The sequence below is a fragment of the Gymnoscopelus microlampas genome (assembly GCF_963454915.1).
Source record: "Gymnoscopelus microlampas genome assembly, chromosome: 14".
NCBI classification, from domain to species: domain Eukaryota; kingdom Metazoa; phylum Chordata; class Actinopteri; order Myctophiformes; family Myctophidae; genus Gymnoscopelus; species Gymnoscopelus microlampas.
Window position 1 is genome coordinate 43,825,064 of NC_139951.1, and position 17,056 is coordinate 43,842,119.

At 41.2% G+C, this 17,056-nt stretch overlaps 1 protein-coding gene across 1 annotated transcript in view; it reads right to left on the reverse strand.

Moving 5' to 3' along the window:
• Positions 1 to 1,702: 1,702 nt before the first annotated feature.
• LOC311060490 (protein tweety homolog 2-like) overlaps positions 1,703 to 17,056 on the reverse strand; it is a 131,240-nt gene continuing 115,886 nt past the window's right edge. The window contains exons 9-14 of the mRNA XM_084078686.1: positions 14,985 to 15,077; positions 13,990 to 14,082; positions 12,774 to 12,916; positions 11,606 to 11,803; positions 10,755 to 10,833; positions 1,703 to 5,896 (exon numbers count right to left, since the gene is read on the reverse strand). Coding sequence (XP_083934812.1) covers positions 5,816 to 5,896; positions 10,755 to 10,833; positions 11,606 to 11,803; positions 12,774 to 12,916; positions 13,990 to 14,082; positions 14,985 to 15,077 — 687 coding nt within the window. The 3' untranslated portion in view covers positions 1,703 to 5,815. The remainder of the gene's footprint in view (positions 5,897 to 10,754; positions 10,834 to 11,605; positions 11,804 to 12,773; positions 12,917 to 13,989; positions 14,083 to 14,984; positions 15,078 to 17,056) is intronic.

Consider the following 17,056-nt stretch of genomic DNA (forward strand, 5'->3'; position numbering starts at 1 on the left):
AAACCTAACATGCACTGATGTCAGACACAACAGAAACCGTTGTTTAACAACGTCAATTTGTGCATGAGGCCCATATATGGGCATATTAGTCGGATCATCAGTGTGACATAGATATGAGGCAGAACCTCTAGTAGTCCGCATTTCCCAATATCCAATGAAGACACCCTAACATACTGTACTACAAAATGTCAAATAGAAAATACAAAACAGTGCCCTGCCATGTCTTTTCAGGAGGATTCTTTTTCAGGGTTCGGCAACCTTTTTCACATGAAGTGCCATGTTTTTATTTTCTTGATAGTCAGTGTGCCATATCAACATTAAGTTTAATGATGACACCACATGGACATAAAATGTTTTTGATTGTTCATATATATATAACCTTTATTTTATTTTGAAATAATTTTCTTTCACATCAGAACATTGTAATGATCGTTAATAAATCGTTAATTTCTCAGACTCCCTCCCCAGTCAGAGTTCAGAGGTTGAATGAAAGTAGAATTATGTGCGGGATGTAATTTGCACACGGATGTGAGGGGACTTAATTTAATTGTCATTTTTGAGTGGTGCCAACCACTCCTACATTTGACTTTGTCCGTGTGTCCGTATGTCCGTCCGTCCGTATGTCCGAGCACGGCTGATTGGTCAAACTTCACGTAAGATGTGACAATATGTTGTTGCTGATTGCAACACAAGGATGCAACCAGTTACACTTTCAAAGGGTGTTCACTCTCCATTCCGACATCTCACCACTCCGACTAGTGGCTTCCGCGTGCGGTTAGGGTTAGGGTTAGGGTTAGGTATAGGGTTCGTCAACGTCGGAAAGGCGACATGTCGGAAAGGAGAAATGCACCCCTTTCAAAGGCACCACTCTCTTCACACTGGGTGTGATTTTTTAAATACATTTTAAAATAAAAATCCTCTCAAACTTATGCCACCCTCCCCTATGCCAATGTTGGCACCCATGCCTAAGGTTGCCCATACCCCTTAATGGAATGCAAAATGCCTCTCCACTCGTGATTGCGTTAATCGTCAACCAGAATTAAATTCTTATCTCGGTTATAAACGTACAACCTTTATCTTCTAAAACCAGATATGTGCGCATAGTGTGGCCAAGTGAGCCGTATGCTGCCTGGTCATGAATGATTCCATGGTCCAGCTGCTGTGTGTGGGCCGTTTAGTTTAGTTGATCTCAATCAACAATGCCCAGCATTTTATATACGCTTTCAAACACACAAGCAGTGATGGAAAAAGCATTCACACTTGTTTTTACTTATAAGAGCATCAATACTACAATGTACTCTGTTACAAGTAAAAGTGTGGAATAGAAAATGTACAAAAGCATTGGTATCAAAATGTACTTAAAGAACCTCAAGTAAACTCACTATGCAGAATATTTAAAAAAAATCTACAAGCTCACAACGCGTTGCTATTTTCAAATAGCCAAAGTATATATATAGGGTTGAAGTGGTTAATGTATGTTTAATAATACATTCATAATAATACATTAATAATAATACACATCAACATAAGCTTGTATATCGGCTATTTTCAAAAGATGTTAATACATTTTATACATACCTTGTGAAACGGGACATTCTGCACACTGACTATAATGTCCAAAAGTCTTTGAATGACAGAACAGCAATTACTACAACAAGCAATGTCAGCACTCCAAAAAACGTGGACAATTCTACTCAAAAAGTATTTTTTTATTAAATTCACAATTATCACTCAAAATGATCACACTCTTGATGGCTGTACACAGTATAACATGCACTCAAACAAACAAACAAACCAACAAAAAAATAATACAAAAAGAAACAATCATATTAAAAGATCCCTACATTAAAACATTATTGGTCAATAGGAGAATGCATCTTTTGGTGATATGTGTTGTAATGGAAAAATCAAATAAGGTAATAGTTAGTCAGGTTACCTTGCTATGTATATTATGTCACTATATGTCATAGTTAGAGCAGCACATTGTACAAAGTGGTGGCCAGAGTTTTGATTTGTACAGCTTTATTTGAATGGAATGGTATGCAGAAAACACAAATGACTTATTTTCTATTAATTACACACCCCATGACGCCTTGAATTGGATTTTGTCCTCGTCCCTGAGCCAAAAATGTTATAACCGGGTCATCAGTACCGCCGGTCATCAAATTATTGGCTCAGAAATACGATAAAAACAAAAAAATCTCCATGAATTCAAGGCTTAATGGGGTTTGTAATTGATATAAAATAAGTAATTTTTTGGTTGAACTAATCCTTTAACAACTTTCAACATGGCGTCCCTATTTTTGGGCTTGTCATTATAGGCGTACATTTCCAAAGTTTCCAAAAACATTCAAAAATACTTTTTGAATAGAGCTTAAAGGAATACTTCACCTATTTTTCAACATTATCTTCATGTAACGGTCCTCACTAATGCGTATACTGTAATATGGCGCCATTTTTTACTTCTCGGCCTGTGTCTCAGAGGAGGGCTGTGGACAGCTCAGAACCCTGTCTACCAGTAGGGTATAGGCATGGTTTGGCCATTTCAAACGAGATTTCAAACTTTTTATTTGATTTATTATTAATGCAAGAACAACGGCTTCTATTATAGCATACTGTACAAACTTTCCAGGAAGCGAAAGGCTGCCGTTTCTATTACAGTGGCTTGCAACCGCACCACTGATGATGTCATTGGTAGGAGAGACAGAGTGAGCAGACGGAAATCATCTTATAATGAGCATTAGTGAGAACCAGTTAGGCTATAGGGCATAGCAGTGGCGACCATTTTGTGGTGCCACATAACACCCATAAATCTTTCCGAAAATATTTATATAAATAGTTCTAAGCCTGGAACCAAGCCACCCATTGGCTTGGTTAAATATACTATATAATATAATTAAATATTAAAATATTTTTTGACACAGAATCAAATGGGCATGGTTCACCAGGAGCCTGGATGGCTTGATTCCAGGCTTTAACTAATTTGTATAAATATTTTCGGAAGTCTCTATGGGGAAAATGTATGGGTATCAGTGGCACCACAAAATGGCCACCACTGCTATGCCCTATATGAAGATAAGGTTGAAAATATGTTGTGCTCCTTTAAGTGGTTATGAAACAATGGCTTCTTCAATAACGTGAACTTTGTTATGCTCCACCGTAAGAGAGACACATTAGGAGATGTATACAAAAAAAAGAAGTTACTTCATAAAAGTGGCACATCAGGAAAACAAAAAAACCTAAACAAAAAATAAGACAGCAGTCCGTTATAGTACAAGTTATTTACAGAGGTCGTGGTTCCAAAGTATTCTCTGGATAATGACAGTATTAACAGATTTTGTTCTGTGCGTGTGTGTTTGTTTGTGTTCATTGAAATAAACCATAAAATATTTAAGAAAATACCTCCCTCTGCCAGTTGACGTTAGTGTTGGATTTGTGCTTCACAAACACCAAGCATAAAAGCATACAACGCAGAAAATAGTTCGGTGTACACCTGCCCTTCACTTTGTTAAAGGGATAGTTCACCCAAAAAGATTTTTTTTCCTATCGATTAGTCACCCCATGGAGACTTGAATTCATGGATATTTTTCTCCATGGGGTGACTAATCAATAGAACAGATGTCATGAGAACATGAACTATCCCTTTAAGGAGGAGAAGGATACACCCCTAAGAGGAAATCTCATTCTCCATAGCAAGGTGTGGGAGAAAGTGTAAACGGAGAAAAACGGGAAGAGAGAGAGAGAGAGAAAGAGAGAGAGAGAGAGAACGAGAGAGAGCATTTTAACATAGACTTGAATGTTGTGGAAAAGATTGGCTTTGAGGACAAACAAGTCGTTTATAGGCACAAAGAAATACGCTTGCATGTTTTGACGAGAAGTTTAACTTCGGTGGACACACATCGTTAAGGATCAGTAGTATCGTGAGACCCCCGAAGTGACGCTTTCCTTAAATTATATCATCGGAATCCCTTGAGCAAGTGCAGAAAAATAAATCATTTTCTTTCCATAATTATGTTTTTTACAAACATTTGACACGTTAAGACTGACTCGAAGCCTAATTCGCAGCACAATGGCTCCGCACTGCAGCCAAACTCTATACAATTTAAACATTTTAAAACGTGTGTCAGTTGGCAAACCAACAACAATGTATGTTCAAAAGTATGTCAGCCTTTATTTATTTATTTTATTTATATACATTATATTTCAAGCTGCAATCCATAACCTTTTTTGTGTGAATAAAACATGATTTTGACCAATCAACTACAACTTCAACTTTATTGTCACATCACAGATTAGGCGTAAAGAAGTTATTATTCCTACAAGCTCCCATCATTGTCAATCTGTTGCTCTTCCTCTTGGACCTACCTGTGAATTATACCAGCGTCAGTTACCTTATGTGGACTATATGCGGTCGACACGCGCTGACACTTGCACCTTAATCCCATGTACAACTGCGCAGTTTTTTTGTTTTTTTCTCGCACCTTAACTAACGTCCATAGCATATCATGTACAGTACATATACGCCGCTATGCTCACGCACCTTTATGTCTTACCTCTGGTACTTACCGCACCTTATGTCTTACCTCAATCTTCCCCCTTGCCCCTCCCCCTTCTTCTTCTTCCCTTTCTGTTATGGAAACAAAGATGGAGCTCAAAGCACAAAAACGAATTTCACCCACACCGTAAACTTGTGAAGTGACAATAAAGTTGTTCTGATTGTGAGAGTATGGTAATACAATATAACTAGCACAACTGAGGTGGTTGTATAGTTGGTGTACCCCAGGGGGCGTAACTACCGTGACGCAGCCAACAATGTTGCGTTGGGGCACACTGAGCCATCGGTAAAATACATTAAGGCCCACTCTTGGCTTCTTACTTTTTGTAAACCAACTATAATAAGTTATATACTTCTGTAATCATTTATAGAATGTGTGAAGACCGAAATCTTCAATAATTTTTGTTGTTTTGTTTTAACTAAGTAATGGTAGAATTCCATTGTATTATGTTTTAATTTGATTGTGAAGTGTGAATGTTTGGACCCCAGGAAGAGTAGACTTCACTGTGGTGAGGACTAATAGGGATCCGTAATAAACAATAAACAACAAGGAGCTTCTTACGCCACTGGTCTACCCGTTCTTCTATCGAGATCCTGTGGTCGGCTAGGACAACTACTGGTCGACAAGTGGTATTGCATGACGCTCAAAATGCAGTGTATCCTTCCTGTATCGGGGCTCAGCAGTCGACATTTCGGCGCTCGCGTGTTCGGGTCCTGGGTCCCGCGGGTATACACAGAAGTTACGGATTGCAGCTTTTTTTAGCCAACTTCTCCAATAGAAAAGACTCGAGGGCAGCAGAACTATTACCAACATGAAACACATGATATATTAAATGGAACGGTATACTACTACAAGTATGGTTCCATTCATTAGTCCTGAGACAGCACAGGATGGGGGGTCCTGGGGGTCCGCCGAGAGAGAGAGAGACATTACTGGAGCAGAGGGAAGACACTGGCGCCTAACCGCACCGGCTTAGTTGACATGTGACCTCACACACCAGAGGTTTTGCGGGAGACGGTAAAGCGGGGCGTGTGCACACACACACACACACACTCCCTACAGTATGTTGTCTTGTCTTGTGTGTGTGTGTGTGTGTGTGTGTGTGTGTGTGTGTGTGTGTGTGTGTGTGTGTGTGTGTGTGTGTGTGTGTGTGTGTGTGTGTGTGTGTGTGTGTGTGTGTGTGTGTGTGTGTGTGTGTGTGGTCATGTGGCGGCGAGTTCCCGGAGGAGCGAGGATGATGGATGGTGGTATAGGTTGGTCTATACCTGGAAGTCGTGTCCAAAGTGTCTGCTTTGTTCCTCGGTCATGGAGAGGTAGGTGGCCCTCATACTGGGGGAGTACTGTGGTGACAACGATGCAGACAGACAGACAGACAGACACAATGCATTAAAGGCATGTCACACAATGGGAAGCCAGCTTTAAATAGCATGTCCTGACGGATAGCGATTCAGCCAATTTTAATTGTTTTAATAAATGGATTTGTTCTAGTGCAGTGGTTCTCAAGCTTTTTTAAATTCAAGGAGCCTCGTAACTCTGAGAGCGTGCGCATGTGCACGCTCTCAGGGTTACAGATCCCCTTAACGAACCCTGAGGGTCCCAGACCCCACTTTGAGAACCGCTGTTCTAGTGGATATCTCCATTAGTGATCAATTGGTCCACGATACAGTATACTTTGTCATGTGATGAATATCGGAAATGGCCGACCCACAAGCTCGTAATGCATTTTTATGCAACGCTTTGTGAATATTTTGTAATACTTTCAAAATGTTTTCCATTTCAGCAAGTAGATCGGCCATTTTCGCCGTTAGTGAAAAATGTTTGAAAATGTTTAACAATTTTTTTCAAAAGATTCTCACAGCGCCCAAAATAAGACTAATGCCAGGTTGCAAGTGGTTAATTTATGTCTGTCAAACTGGCTCCGGACATAGATTATAATATTTACGTAAAAAACATGTAGGCAAATCTTTTTTTCGATTAAAGTAATCCCTTTATCGATGACACATTATAACACAGTATAGTTGGGGACAGGCAGACAGGATTGTGAGGTGAACTATTCACAGCGTTTCGCCCAGGCTATTTAAGACCAAAACATTGAGTGAATGATTAATTGATGCATGTCAAGTATGAGGGCATACAAAATGTAGTCTCTGTCGAGTGGAAACCTCCAAAATGTCCAAAACTGTTACTTTTCAGGATTCAAATACAAAAATAGCAGATCTACAAGCTCAAAACGTGACGCTTTGCGCCGCGTTTCCAGCTTAAGTTGCAGATCTGCTATTTTTGATGCTTTTGTGTGACGCTGTAGTATCATCAAGTAGGGTGTTAATTTACGAATAAACATAAAAATATGGAGATGAGAGGTTTCTGCCGACATCGACGATATCATACTATACATGTTTTACTATAATTTGAGTTAGTCTTAAAGGAGTAGTTCACCCCAAAAAAAATACTTATTTTCTATCAATTACACACCCCATGAAGCCTTGAATTCATGGAGATTTTTTTAGTTTTTGTCGCATTCCGAAGCAAATAATTTGATGACGGTAGACTGACTCTCCTACTGACTGATGACACGGTCGTCAAATAATTGGCTCAAGAATGCGACAAAAAATAATAAATCTCCATGGATTCAAGGCTTAATGGGGTGTAATTGATGGAAAATAAGTCATTTTTGGAGTGAAATGCTTCTTTAAATAGCCTTGTCCGAAACACTGTCCAAACTGTGAGGGTCACGGTGACATGATTCAGTCTGTTAGGAATCAAACATTAGACTGTGTGTGGCATAACCAGGACAACAGGAATTCTATAGCACTGACTGCAAGGCCTGGCGTCTAGCGCCACCCAGAGGCCGTACACGCTATAGAATCGGATGTGGATTTTTTGGTGGTGGACTGCATGCATGGATAAGAGCTGTGTGTGTGTGTGTGTGTGTGTGTGTGTGTGTGTGTGTGTGTGTGTGTGTGTGTGTGTGTGTGTGTGTGTGTGTGTGTGTGTGTGTGTGTGTGGTTTCAAGGCCATTATAGTTAGCAAAAAGAAATGAAAAAGCTAAAACTATGTGAAAGGAAAAAATCAATCAATCAATCAATCAATTGAAATAATAATGAAAACAAGGCTTTAGATGAAGAAATGTCCATAATTTTGTCTTTGCCAAATATTAAATACACAAGCCTAGTATTTTGGGTGGATATGAAAAATATATTCAACATTTTTTAGTTGTACCAGTTTTAACTGGTTTGGTTTAGGTTTTATTACACAATACTTGTTTTAAAGTTTTGAATCTCACCAGTGACAAATGACAACAAGAAAAAGGTATAAAACAAATGTAAAACATAACACTTCAACTAAGACAATAAACTTTAACCAAGCCTTTTCACAAAATAAAATGAACTAAACTAAACTAATCCCACTTTAAATACTGTGTGTGTGTGTGTGTGTGTGTGTGTGTGTGTGTGTGTGTGTGTGTGTGTGTGTGTGTGTGTGTGTGTGTGTGTGTGTGTGTGTGTGTGTGTGTGGTGAGTCCACAGACAGCACTACCAACCTCTCAACACTAGAGGGAGACAACCTCCCTACTAAGTCAGACAAAACTGGAACGAGGGCAAACAAAAATAACTTTTAAAAAGCCATGCAGAACAGGAAGACATCAGAAGAAATGGGAGCCAGTAGGAGGATAAGATCAAAGCAGGAATAAGGAGGAAGAGATGCAACGGAGGAAAGAACAAGGAAGGTTTTTTAGAGTTGGGAGGGTAGACTTACTCGGTCTCTATATTGCTGAGAGCATACCTCCAAAAGTTGATTTAAAAATAAAAAGAGAGGAAAGTGTAGAAATGAAAGATACAAACGCACATAGAAACAACAAACAAACAAACAAAATATATAAAAGAAACTGTTAGCTGAAACGTATGGTGCGCTGTGGTTGTAGTTAAGCGAGAGAATGGGTGGTGGGTTAGATTTACAGTATATACTGATGGGGATTTGGGTGGCAATAATAATAATAATGCCTGAATTATAGTCAATTGTGCATTGTGTCGTGCACCACAAATAGCAGATTTACAAGCTCACAATGCATCGTGCCGCAATGTCTTATGAGAATGTAGATACAAGTACAAATTAGGCATTTGTCTTTAACGATTGCAAATGTTTCGAGTTCATAATCGCTGATGCACGAACATGAACAGTACAGTACTAGCCAGTGTTGCCAGGTCTGTGCATTATAATTTTCTCCCAAGATTGTATTTGAAAATAGCAGATCTACAAGCTCACAACGCGTCGCATTGCGACGCGTTGTGAGCTTGTAGATCTGCTATTTTGAAATAGCTGATGTATGTTTAAAGTGCTCATGTGGCCCATATGTTTGCTTCTTTTGGGCTTGTTCTCCTAGACCTGGTTGCTTGTTTCTCTCACCTAATCTGGCAACACTGGTACTAGCATGGCCTACTGGCAGTGTGCACAAGAAAATTGGTGCAGAGTCCAGCAGTTGGTGGGGTCTGGCTAAATGATTGATAGTTTGGAACCAAAAGGACCCTTACGGGTCTGTAATAAAATTGCGGTACATGTGCCCTAATGCATATCAAACTGGGGGTCCTTGAAATTAAAACGGTTGAGATCATTGCGGCGATTCTGTGACACTACACAGAACCACGCCATAAAAAAGGAAGTTGCTTGCTAAGGGCATAACGGTTGGCATTTAATGGGTAACGTGCAGAGATCTTAAATGCCAAAGGTTTCCTCTCAAAGGACAGACAGTGACTTTCAGAGACAGTGATCTAAAAATAGATACTGTACATCTGTGACTGTATGTATGTGTCTTTATGTGCCTACTGCATACTCCATCCCATATTAAATGGCTTTGGACAGTTTGACCCCAATGAGAAATGAACAAAGCGACCATACAAGTGTTCCATTGACATGATAGAAGAAGATGAGGCCCATCGTGCCACAAATAGTAGATCTACAAGCTCACGACATGACCATGCTGCAATGTGCTGTGAGCTTGTACATCTGCTACCACACCAGTGTGCATGGCGGGGTCGGCAAGGGTTTGGGTGCCAACTCCTCCATCATCTGCTCATGGGAGACTAGACCATTTCTGTCGATGTTTAAATATTAAATACGTTACTTCTGGCTCCGCTCTTCTCGCTTTGGTAAATCTGCCTCGATGTGTGTTACGGAGGACAGAATAAAAGGCACTAGACGAAAGGGCAATGAAGCATTGCACCAAAATAGAGATGGAAGAGGAATAACAGGTGGTTTTAGTGTTATTTAAAAGTGCATGAACCCCTCTAGGCTTATTTTGTAGTTTAATTTTCAGTTCAGGTTTAAAAACTACAGCAAATTAAAAACAATTAATAATGGGTGTGTTAGCTGTAGGTGTGCCAGGAGCAATGGGTGTGCCAACGTGCAAACATACAAGTGGTGAACATTATAACCAATGCTTGCAAACGGACACACCTAAATCTAACAAACCCATAGCTTAGCAACTAGCTGTGTTGCTAACATCACGGTGCAATGCAAATTCAGCCGTATGCAGCCTGCCATGTTTTTTTTGTAGTTTTTAACCTGAACTGGAAAACAAAACTACAAAATCAGCCTAGAGTTTCACCACCTTTATAGCCAATGTTAACATCGCTGACATAAACAACACGCAAACCGCCAAAGACTGAACTGTGTCCCTTCTAGACACAGGTTGACCTGCTTTCTGTGTTACAGATGATTTTCACAAAACATGACTTCATGATAAGCATAAACAAAAACCGTAATGACAAAAAACAAACCAAAATATATATAGGGCAGGGGTCTTCAACGTTATATTCTTTCTGGCCAAGGACCCCCTTAGCGGAGAGACAGATGTGTATTTTCAGACATTTAGCCACTTGAACCCTCAATAATTAGTAAACACGACCTTTGGCTCTGTACTTGGTCTGCTTTTTCCCCTGTACACACCAAATCTCTTCGCCGTTTCAAGTGGTTAATGTGAAAAAAAAGCTCTGATCACACAAAGATTTGGACCTCTCTAGTAACGCCCCTCTAGTAACTCCGAGGACCACCTAGCCCTAGGGGTCCCAAATCCCCCGTTGAAGACCCCATTTAACAAGCTAATGCATTAGTTGGTTCCTGTGCTCTTCAAGACTAAGAGCTGATTGGTTAAGTCAGAGGGAAGTGACTCTATATGAAGGGGCGGGACTCTGGGACCCAACGCACCGAAGGAGGCGGCGAACCTCGTCCAATCAGAGGGACGTTCTCGTACCGCGGATTCCCACCGAACAGAGCGGTCTGGTTCCTGAGAGAGAGAGAGACAGAAAGAGAGAGACAGACAGACAGACAGACAGACAGACAGACAGACAGACAGACAGACAGACAGACAGACAGACAGACAGACAGACAGACAGAGAGAGAGAGAGACAGAGACATATTGGGAATCAAATCCATTAGATCTTAGATAAGATCTAGATCTATTAGATAGATAAGCTTACTGTTTTTCAACACACACCTTGAGTTTGTAGATCTGCTATTTTCAAACATTTAGAAAAACCTTTAAATAGTGAATTTTGAATAATTTCACAACAATCTAACAACACAAATCTTCTCTTTTCACTATGTATACCTTTCTTTTACCACCAATCAAAAATAGCAACTCACAGCGAGAGCGTGTAGATCGGCAGCTTTTGCTATTCTTGAAAATTTCGGACAATTTTGAAAACATAAAATAGGGCTTACGTGATGAAAACCAGGAAAAGACAAACAGAAAGAAATTTCATATCACAATATTACGATATCCAGACGATAGCTAGTCTCATATGATGATATGGACAGAATATTGATAAATTGCCCAGCCCTAGTGTATAATCATTTAATTATGGAGGCAGTGGTGGAAAGTAACATTTACTTAAGTACTGTACTTAAGTACAATTTTGAGGTACTTTTACTTCACTGGAGTATTTCCATTTTCCAATACTTGTACTGAAAGGGTAATGATACTTTGTACTTAAGTAACACATGTGAGTACTCCATCACTGTATGGAGGCTCTCTCTCTCTCTCTCTCTCCACTCACATGTACTCTGACACCGGGGCGTTGGAGACGGTGGGGGCGGGGGGGTGCAGGCTGCTCTGGCTGTCCCCCATGCTGCTGGTGTAAGAGCAGAAGCTGTGCACGTTGGGGTGGCCGGCGTTCTGGGACGCTATCCTCCTGCTGCTGCTGGCCCGCGGGTTGAACGGGTCCTCCTCATCGATGTCGTCGTAGTCTCGCTCCCTGGAGGAGGGGAGGAGAGAGAGAGAGTGTGAGAAAGCATGGGGGGGAGAGAGAGAGAGTGAGAGAGAGAAAGAGAGAGAGAGAGAGAGACCTTGAGAGCTTAAAGCTCTCAAATCCAGAACTTACTGGAATGAATAAAACATTTTAATATAAAAGGTATTAAAAATATAAAACATTATTTGGTTTTATGACCCCTGATAAAGGCTGCTTGAGGTCAACACATGTTGACGTTTTCGTTGTTATAATAAAGGCTTTTTCTTTCCCCTCTGTTATTCTCTCATGTTTTATCCCATTTAATCCAGGAGCACTTCTGGTACTTTTAACTACTTTTAACCACTTGTTTCTCCTGTGAGCACCATGTTGTTATTCTAGCTATTATTGTAATATCACCCAACAGACTAGGTGAGGCTGCAGGGAGAGAGGTCAGGGACAGGGAGGTTTGAGGACGTTACTGCGTCCAGTATGGCAGGCAGAGGGTTGGTCTCTCGAGACATTGGCATTTTCAAATTATTTTTTACATTGTAACACATTGTAACGGGGTTGTAACGGGGGTTAAACTCCAACGTTCTCGGCTGAAGATTGTGGAATAGATCAGGGGTTTTCAACCAGTGGTCCGGGGACCACCAGTGGTCTTTGAGGGGTTTCCAGGGGGTCCCCAGCCAAATTAATAGTTAGCAACCAAATTGACCCTTATATGTTTGTAACTCTGAGAGTGCACAAATGGAACCAAATGGACCCCAACGGGTCCATTTGGTTCCATTTGTACACTCTCAGAGTTAAATGAACACTGATGATGGTGATACAGTGTAGATTGGGACCCCCAAGAAATGAAAATGGTTGAGTCCCTGGCATATCTTTTCAAATGGGGGTCCCTGGGCTAATATTTGTCAATTTGGGGGTCCTTAATGCGAAAAAGGTTGAAAACCACTGGAATAGCTTGACACACTACAGTAGCGGAGGGGGAACCCACCTGCATGCGATCTGTCTCCATGCGCGGGGGATGGCACACAGCATTACGCAGAAAGCGCAGGCGGCCAGCGTGGAGAACACACACAGGTAGAGCAGACCCTCCACGCCATCATAGCACACGCCCACCAGTGCGTCCAGGTATTCCTAGAGAGAGAGAGGACAGGATGCAGACAGACCCGCCGTGAGCAGAAAGTAAACACACGCGCATGCACTATCCATGGCATCGCATATACACGCAAACAAACACACACGTAAAACACATAAACGGATTACACTTGCGCGCACACATGTGTAACATTTAAAGGATCATACCATTGTTACTACAATGACCATTGTGTCGGCCACACAGTTTACATAAACCCCCAAATTGCTTTATTTTTTGTCCATGTTCATTACACAATGTACCTGAATGTTTTTGGTCAACCCCTCCTCAAGCTAAAATTCAAGTTCAAATGCAGTACTTCAAAAATAAATCCTGCTCAATGCTGCATTAGAGTAATACTAAAAGCAAGTGCACACTGCATACACTTACAGTATACTGTATGTACCGTACACAACGTTTCTTCCAAAAGCCTAGGCAGATTTTGTAGTTTGTTTTCCAGTACAGGTTAAAAAACTGTAGAATTGTAAAAACATGGCAGGCCCAGTGTTAGGTTTAGTTGCGCTTAGAGTCAAAAGTAAGCCAATAACACACCCATTATACATTTGATTAGCTGCAGCTGTGTTTTTTACATCATGGAGTACTATAAGTTCAGCCTGCCACCTGCCATGTTTTTAATGTGCTGTGCTCTTTAACTTACAGTATAACAGCTCAGTGGCCTTGTGGTTAGAGTGTCCACACTGAGATTGGGAGGCTCCCTGCACTTGGCATCAAGGGTTGGATTGGGGGTAAGTGCCTGCGACATACTAGCGTCATGTCCAGGGGGAGTACTTGACCTGACATACCCGGATGCACCACGGTAAATTTGAACCCACAACCTGAACCGTAAAACAAACAAATCAGCCTACGATTACAGTTCAGTCCTGCCCAGCTGTGCCTAGCACACTGTGCTGTTCTCCACTCCTCCAGTTGGACACATGCGGGCCAGCTCCAGATTCTGGAGTGCTGCCTGTGTCCTGGGTGACAGGCCCAGCATGTCTCTCCTGCTGACCTAGTTGTACAGTACTTCTGCTGCTGCTGCTGTTGTTTGGCGGTCATTAGGATGTAGTGAACCAACCTTGTTGAGTCCTCTGCAGTCCAGCAGAGCGGTCAGCTGGTGCAGGCTGGCCTCCGACGAGTTCAGCACGTTCTGGATGCCCAGCAGGTCTCTCTGTAGGCAAGATCACAGCCACATCACATGGGTGAGCGGGTGTTATTAAACCCACGACACAAATATGATAGTCAGTCAGTCAGTCAATCAAATCCTGAGTGTTTAAGTGTAAAAATTAACCCTTAGGGAGTATATTCTTACAGTCTCAGAGTTGTATTATCACTCAGTATTTCACTGTGTACGATGACCACAGGTAGAACTGCATGTCAATAGTTTAGGGCCCTGGTTTCTCAATCTCTTTGAAGTCAAGGAACCCCTGTTTGATATGCATTTTCCATCTATGAGACCCCAATGTACACCGTAAAATCCACAGTGTTTATCCACAAGTTTCCTAGGGCATGGTGGGCATCACTTCCTGTCGATTTGATCCCTGATACCTGACCAAATCGACAGGAAGTGATGCCCACCATACCCTAGGAAACTTGTGGATAGGGCATAGCAGTGGCGGCCATTTTGTGGTTCCACAGATAGAAAGCCCATTATTTATATTAATTATTTTAAGCCTGGAAAAAATATCAGATTATTTCATTATATTATATACTATACTATTTAATGAATACCCTTTTTCAGTTTACAAATATTTTTTTACACAGAATCAAATGTTTTATGGATGGCTTGGTTCCAGGTGGAGGTCATTGGGTTGCTAACTATCAATCATTTAGCTGGCGGCCGCCTGAAACCCCCACAAGGAACTCCCATGTTGAGAGCGAGTGGTTTAGGGAATGGTAGCTGGCATGACATTACGAAAGGTACACGCACAATGTCACTGAACATAATCTTCAAATGAAGTTATATAACAGGACATCTCAGTGCGTGCGTGCGTGCATGCGTGTGTGGCTGCGTGCGTGCGTGCGTGCGTGCGTGCGTGCGTGCGTGCGTGCGTGCGTGCGTGCGTGCATTACCTCTGCCGTAGGGAATAAAGGCACGGCAAACTGCAGCAGGCCTTGTATTTGGATCTGCATTGTGGTCAGAGATCTCTGGAAGATGGTCAGCGACTAGAAACACAGAAAAAAGAACACCGTTTTGATCAAAACATTCCTGTTATTAACCACTTAAACCATATATACTTACTTAATAAGTATAATAATGTCTCCACTAAATCTGTTCTCCAAAATAGCCTATCTACGATCTGTAGAGCGGCCCTTTTTTGGCGATTGTTTCCCCCAGAATAGGGATTCTGGGGGTGGTTTACTGTTGACTTGTGAGAATAAAGAAAAAGGCCGCACACTCGTAGCCACAATGCAGGATTTATTTGGAAACCAACGTTTCGACCACACAAGGTCTTCTTCAGGGAATGTTGACTTGTGAAATAGTATGCCTTTTAATATGTTGTCATTACAAATGACCTCAATTCAAAACACATTTTTGAAATCTCAGCCAGCTTTGTGATGAAAAATGAAAAGCAGGGATCAGGATATAAGCTCAGTAATGTCAAGTTACTTGGTGTCACTAGTACTCACTACAAACTTTTCTCTGACCTTTTGAAAAGAAAAGTTTTAGACACGTTGTGAGATTGTTTTCTCCAAACACAGATGTTATCAAATGTAAGTCAACATCATGACAGAATCGCCAGGGTGGTTCGTTTATTTTTGGTTCTTATATGACGCAATCTAAAATTCCCCTATGGGAGATCCAATACAAAAATAACTCTGTGACCCAGGGGTAGTGGTAGTGACAAAGTAACTCTGTGACCCAGGGGTAGTGGTAGTGACAAAATAACTCTGTGACCCAGGGGTAGTGGTAGTGACAAAGTAACTCTGTGACCCAGGGGTAGTGGTAGTGACAAAGTAACTCTGTGACCCAGGGGTAGTGGTAGTGACAAAGTAACTCTGTGACCCAGGGGTAGTGGTAGTGACAAAGTAACTCTGTGACCCAGGGGTAGTGGTAGTGACGTCAGGACTTCAGTAGCCTACTCTAGGGTCACCAGGGATACAGTCTGTCAAGTTTAGGTTTGACCAGCAGGGGGCAGAATAAGCCCTGTCAACAGAATAGAAATCAGAATCAGCTCTATTGTCACATCACAGGTTTACAGAAGTAAAAAAGTGGGTGAAATTAGTTTTCGTGTATAGTTCCCATCGTTATTTCCATAGAAAAAAAAGAAAGGGAAGAAGAAGAGGCGGGGGGCAAGGGGGAAAGGAGATCAAACAAGAGAACAACAAAACAAGTTATCTGCACACTGGAATGGAAGAAACAGATCCTTTTATAATGAACACCTGAAACCAGGCACAGAAATGACGTTAACCTACGCATCTCTGAAATAGAACTGTTGTGAGAATCCCCCACCGTGAGGAGTAAGTAACTAAGTACATTTACTCAAGTACTGCACTTAAGTACCATTTTGAGGTGCTTTTTATACTTTACTTTATATTTTTCAATACTAGAATTCTCCACTACACATCTTAAGAGGCACATATTGTACTTTTTACTCCAGTACAATTATTTGGCAACTTTAGTAACTAATTACTTTGTAGATTTAGATTATTGACGTTTTAATTGTTCCTGCTGTTCGACATACAGTACTGCCAACCAGGTGAATAAATCAGACTGACTTTAACATTCGCTTTTATATGAAATATCCGAGACCATTGTGGTGTTATGCTATGCTCTAATGTTTAAAATAAAATACAGAAAATAGACTGATCTACAAGCTCTCAATGCGTCGCAGACGCATTGAGAGCTTGTAGATCAGGCTATTTTCGCTGACCAACATTGCTTCCATAGAAGACATGCTGGTTTCTATGGCTTAATCCATGGACTACTTCTTCCACCATTGGAGACACGACACAGAGGATATTCCTCCCCAGAGTGGAGGCTTATTCTCAACCTCCATAAATGTGATTAACTTTCCTCTCTCATGTGAAAGCGTTTCTTTATGCCGTTTGCCTTCTTCGGCAGCAACGGCCAAGAAAACAAAACAATGGAGCTTCTTCACTCAGCTGATCAGCTTTGTGTGCAATCAGATCAGAAACTGGCT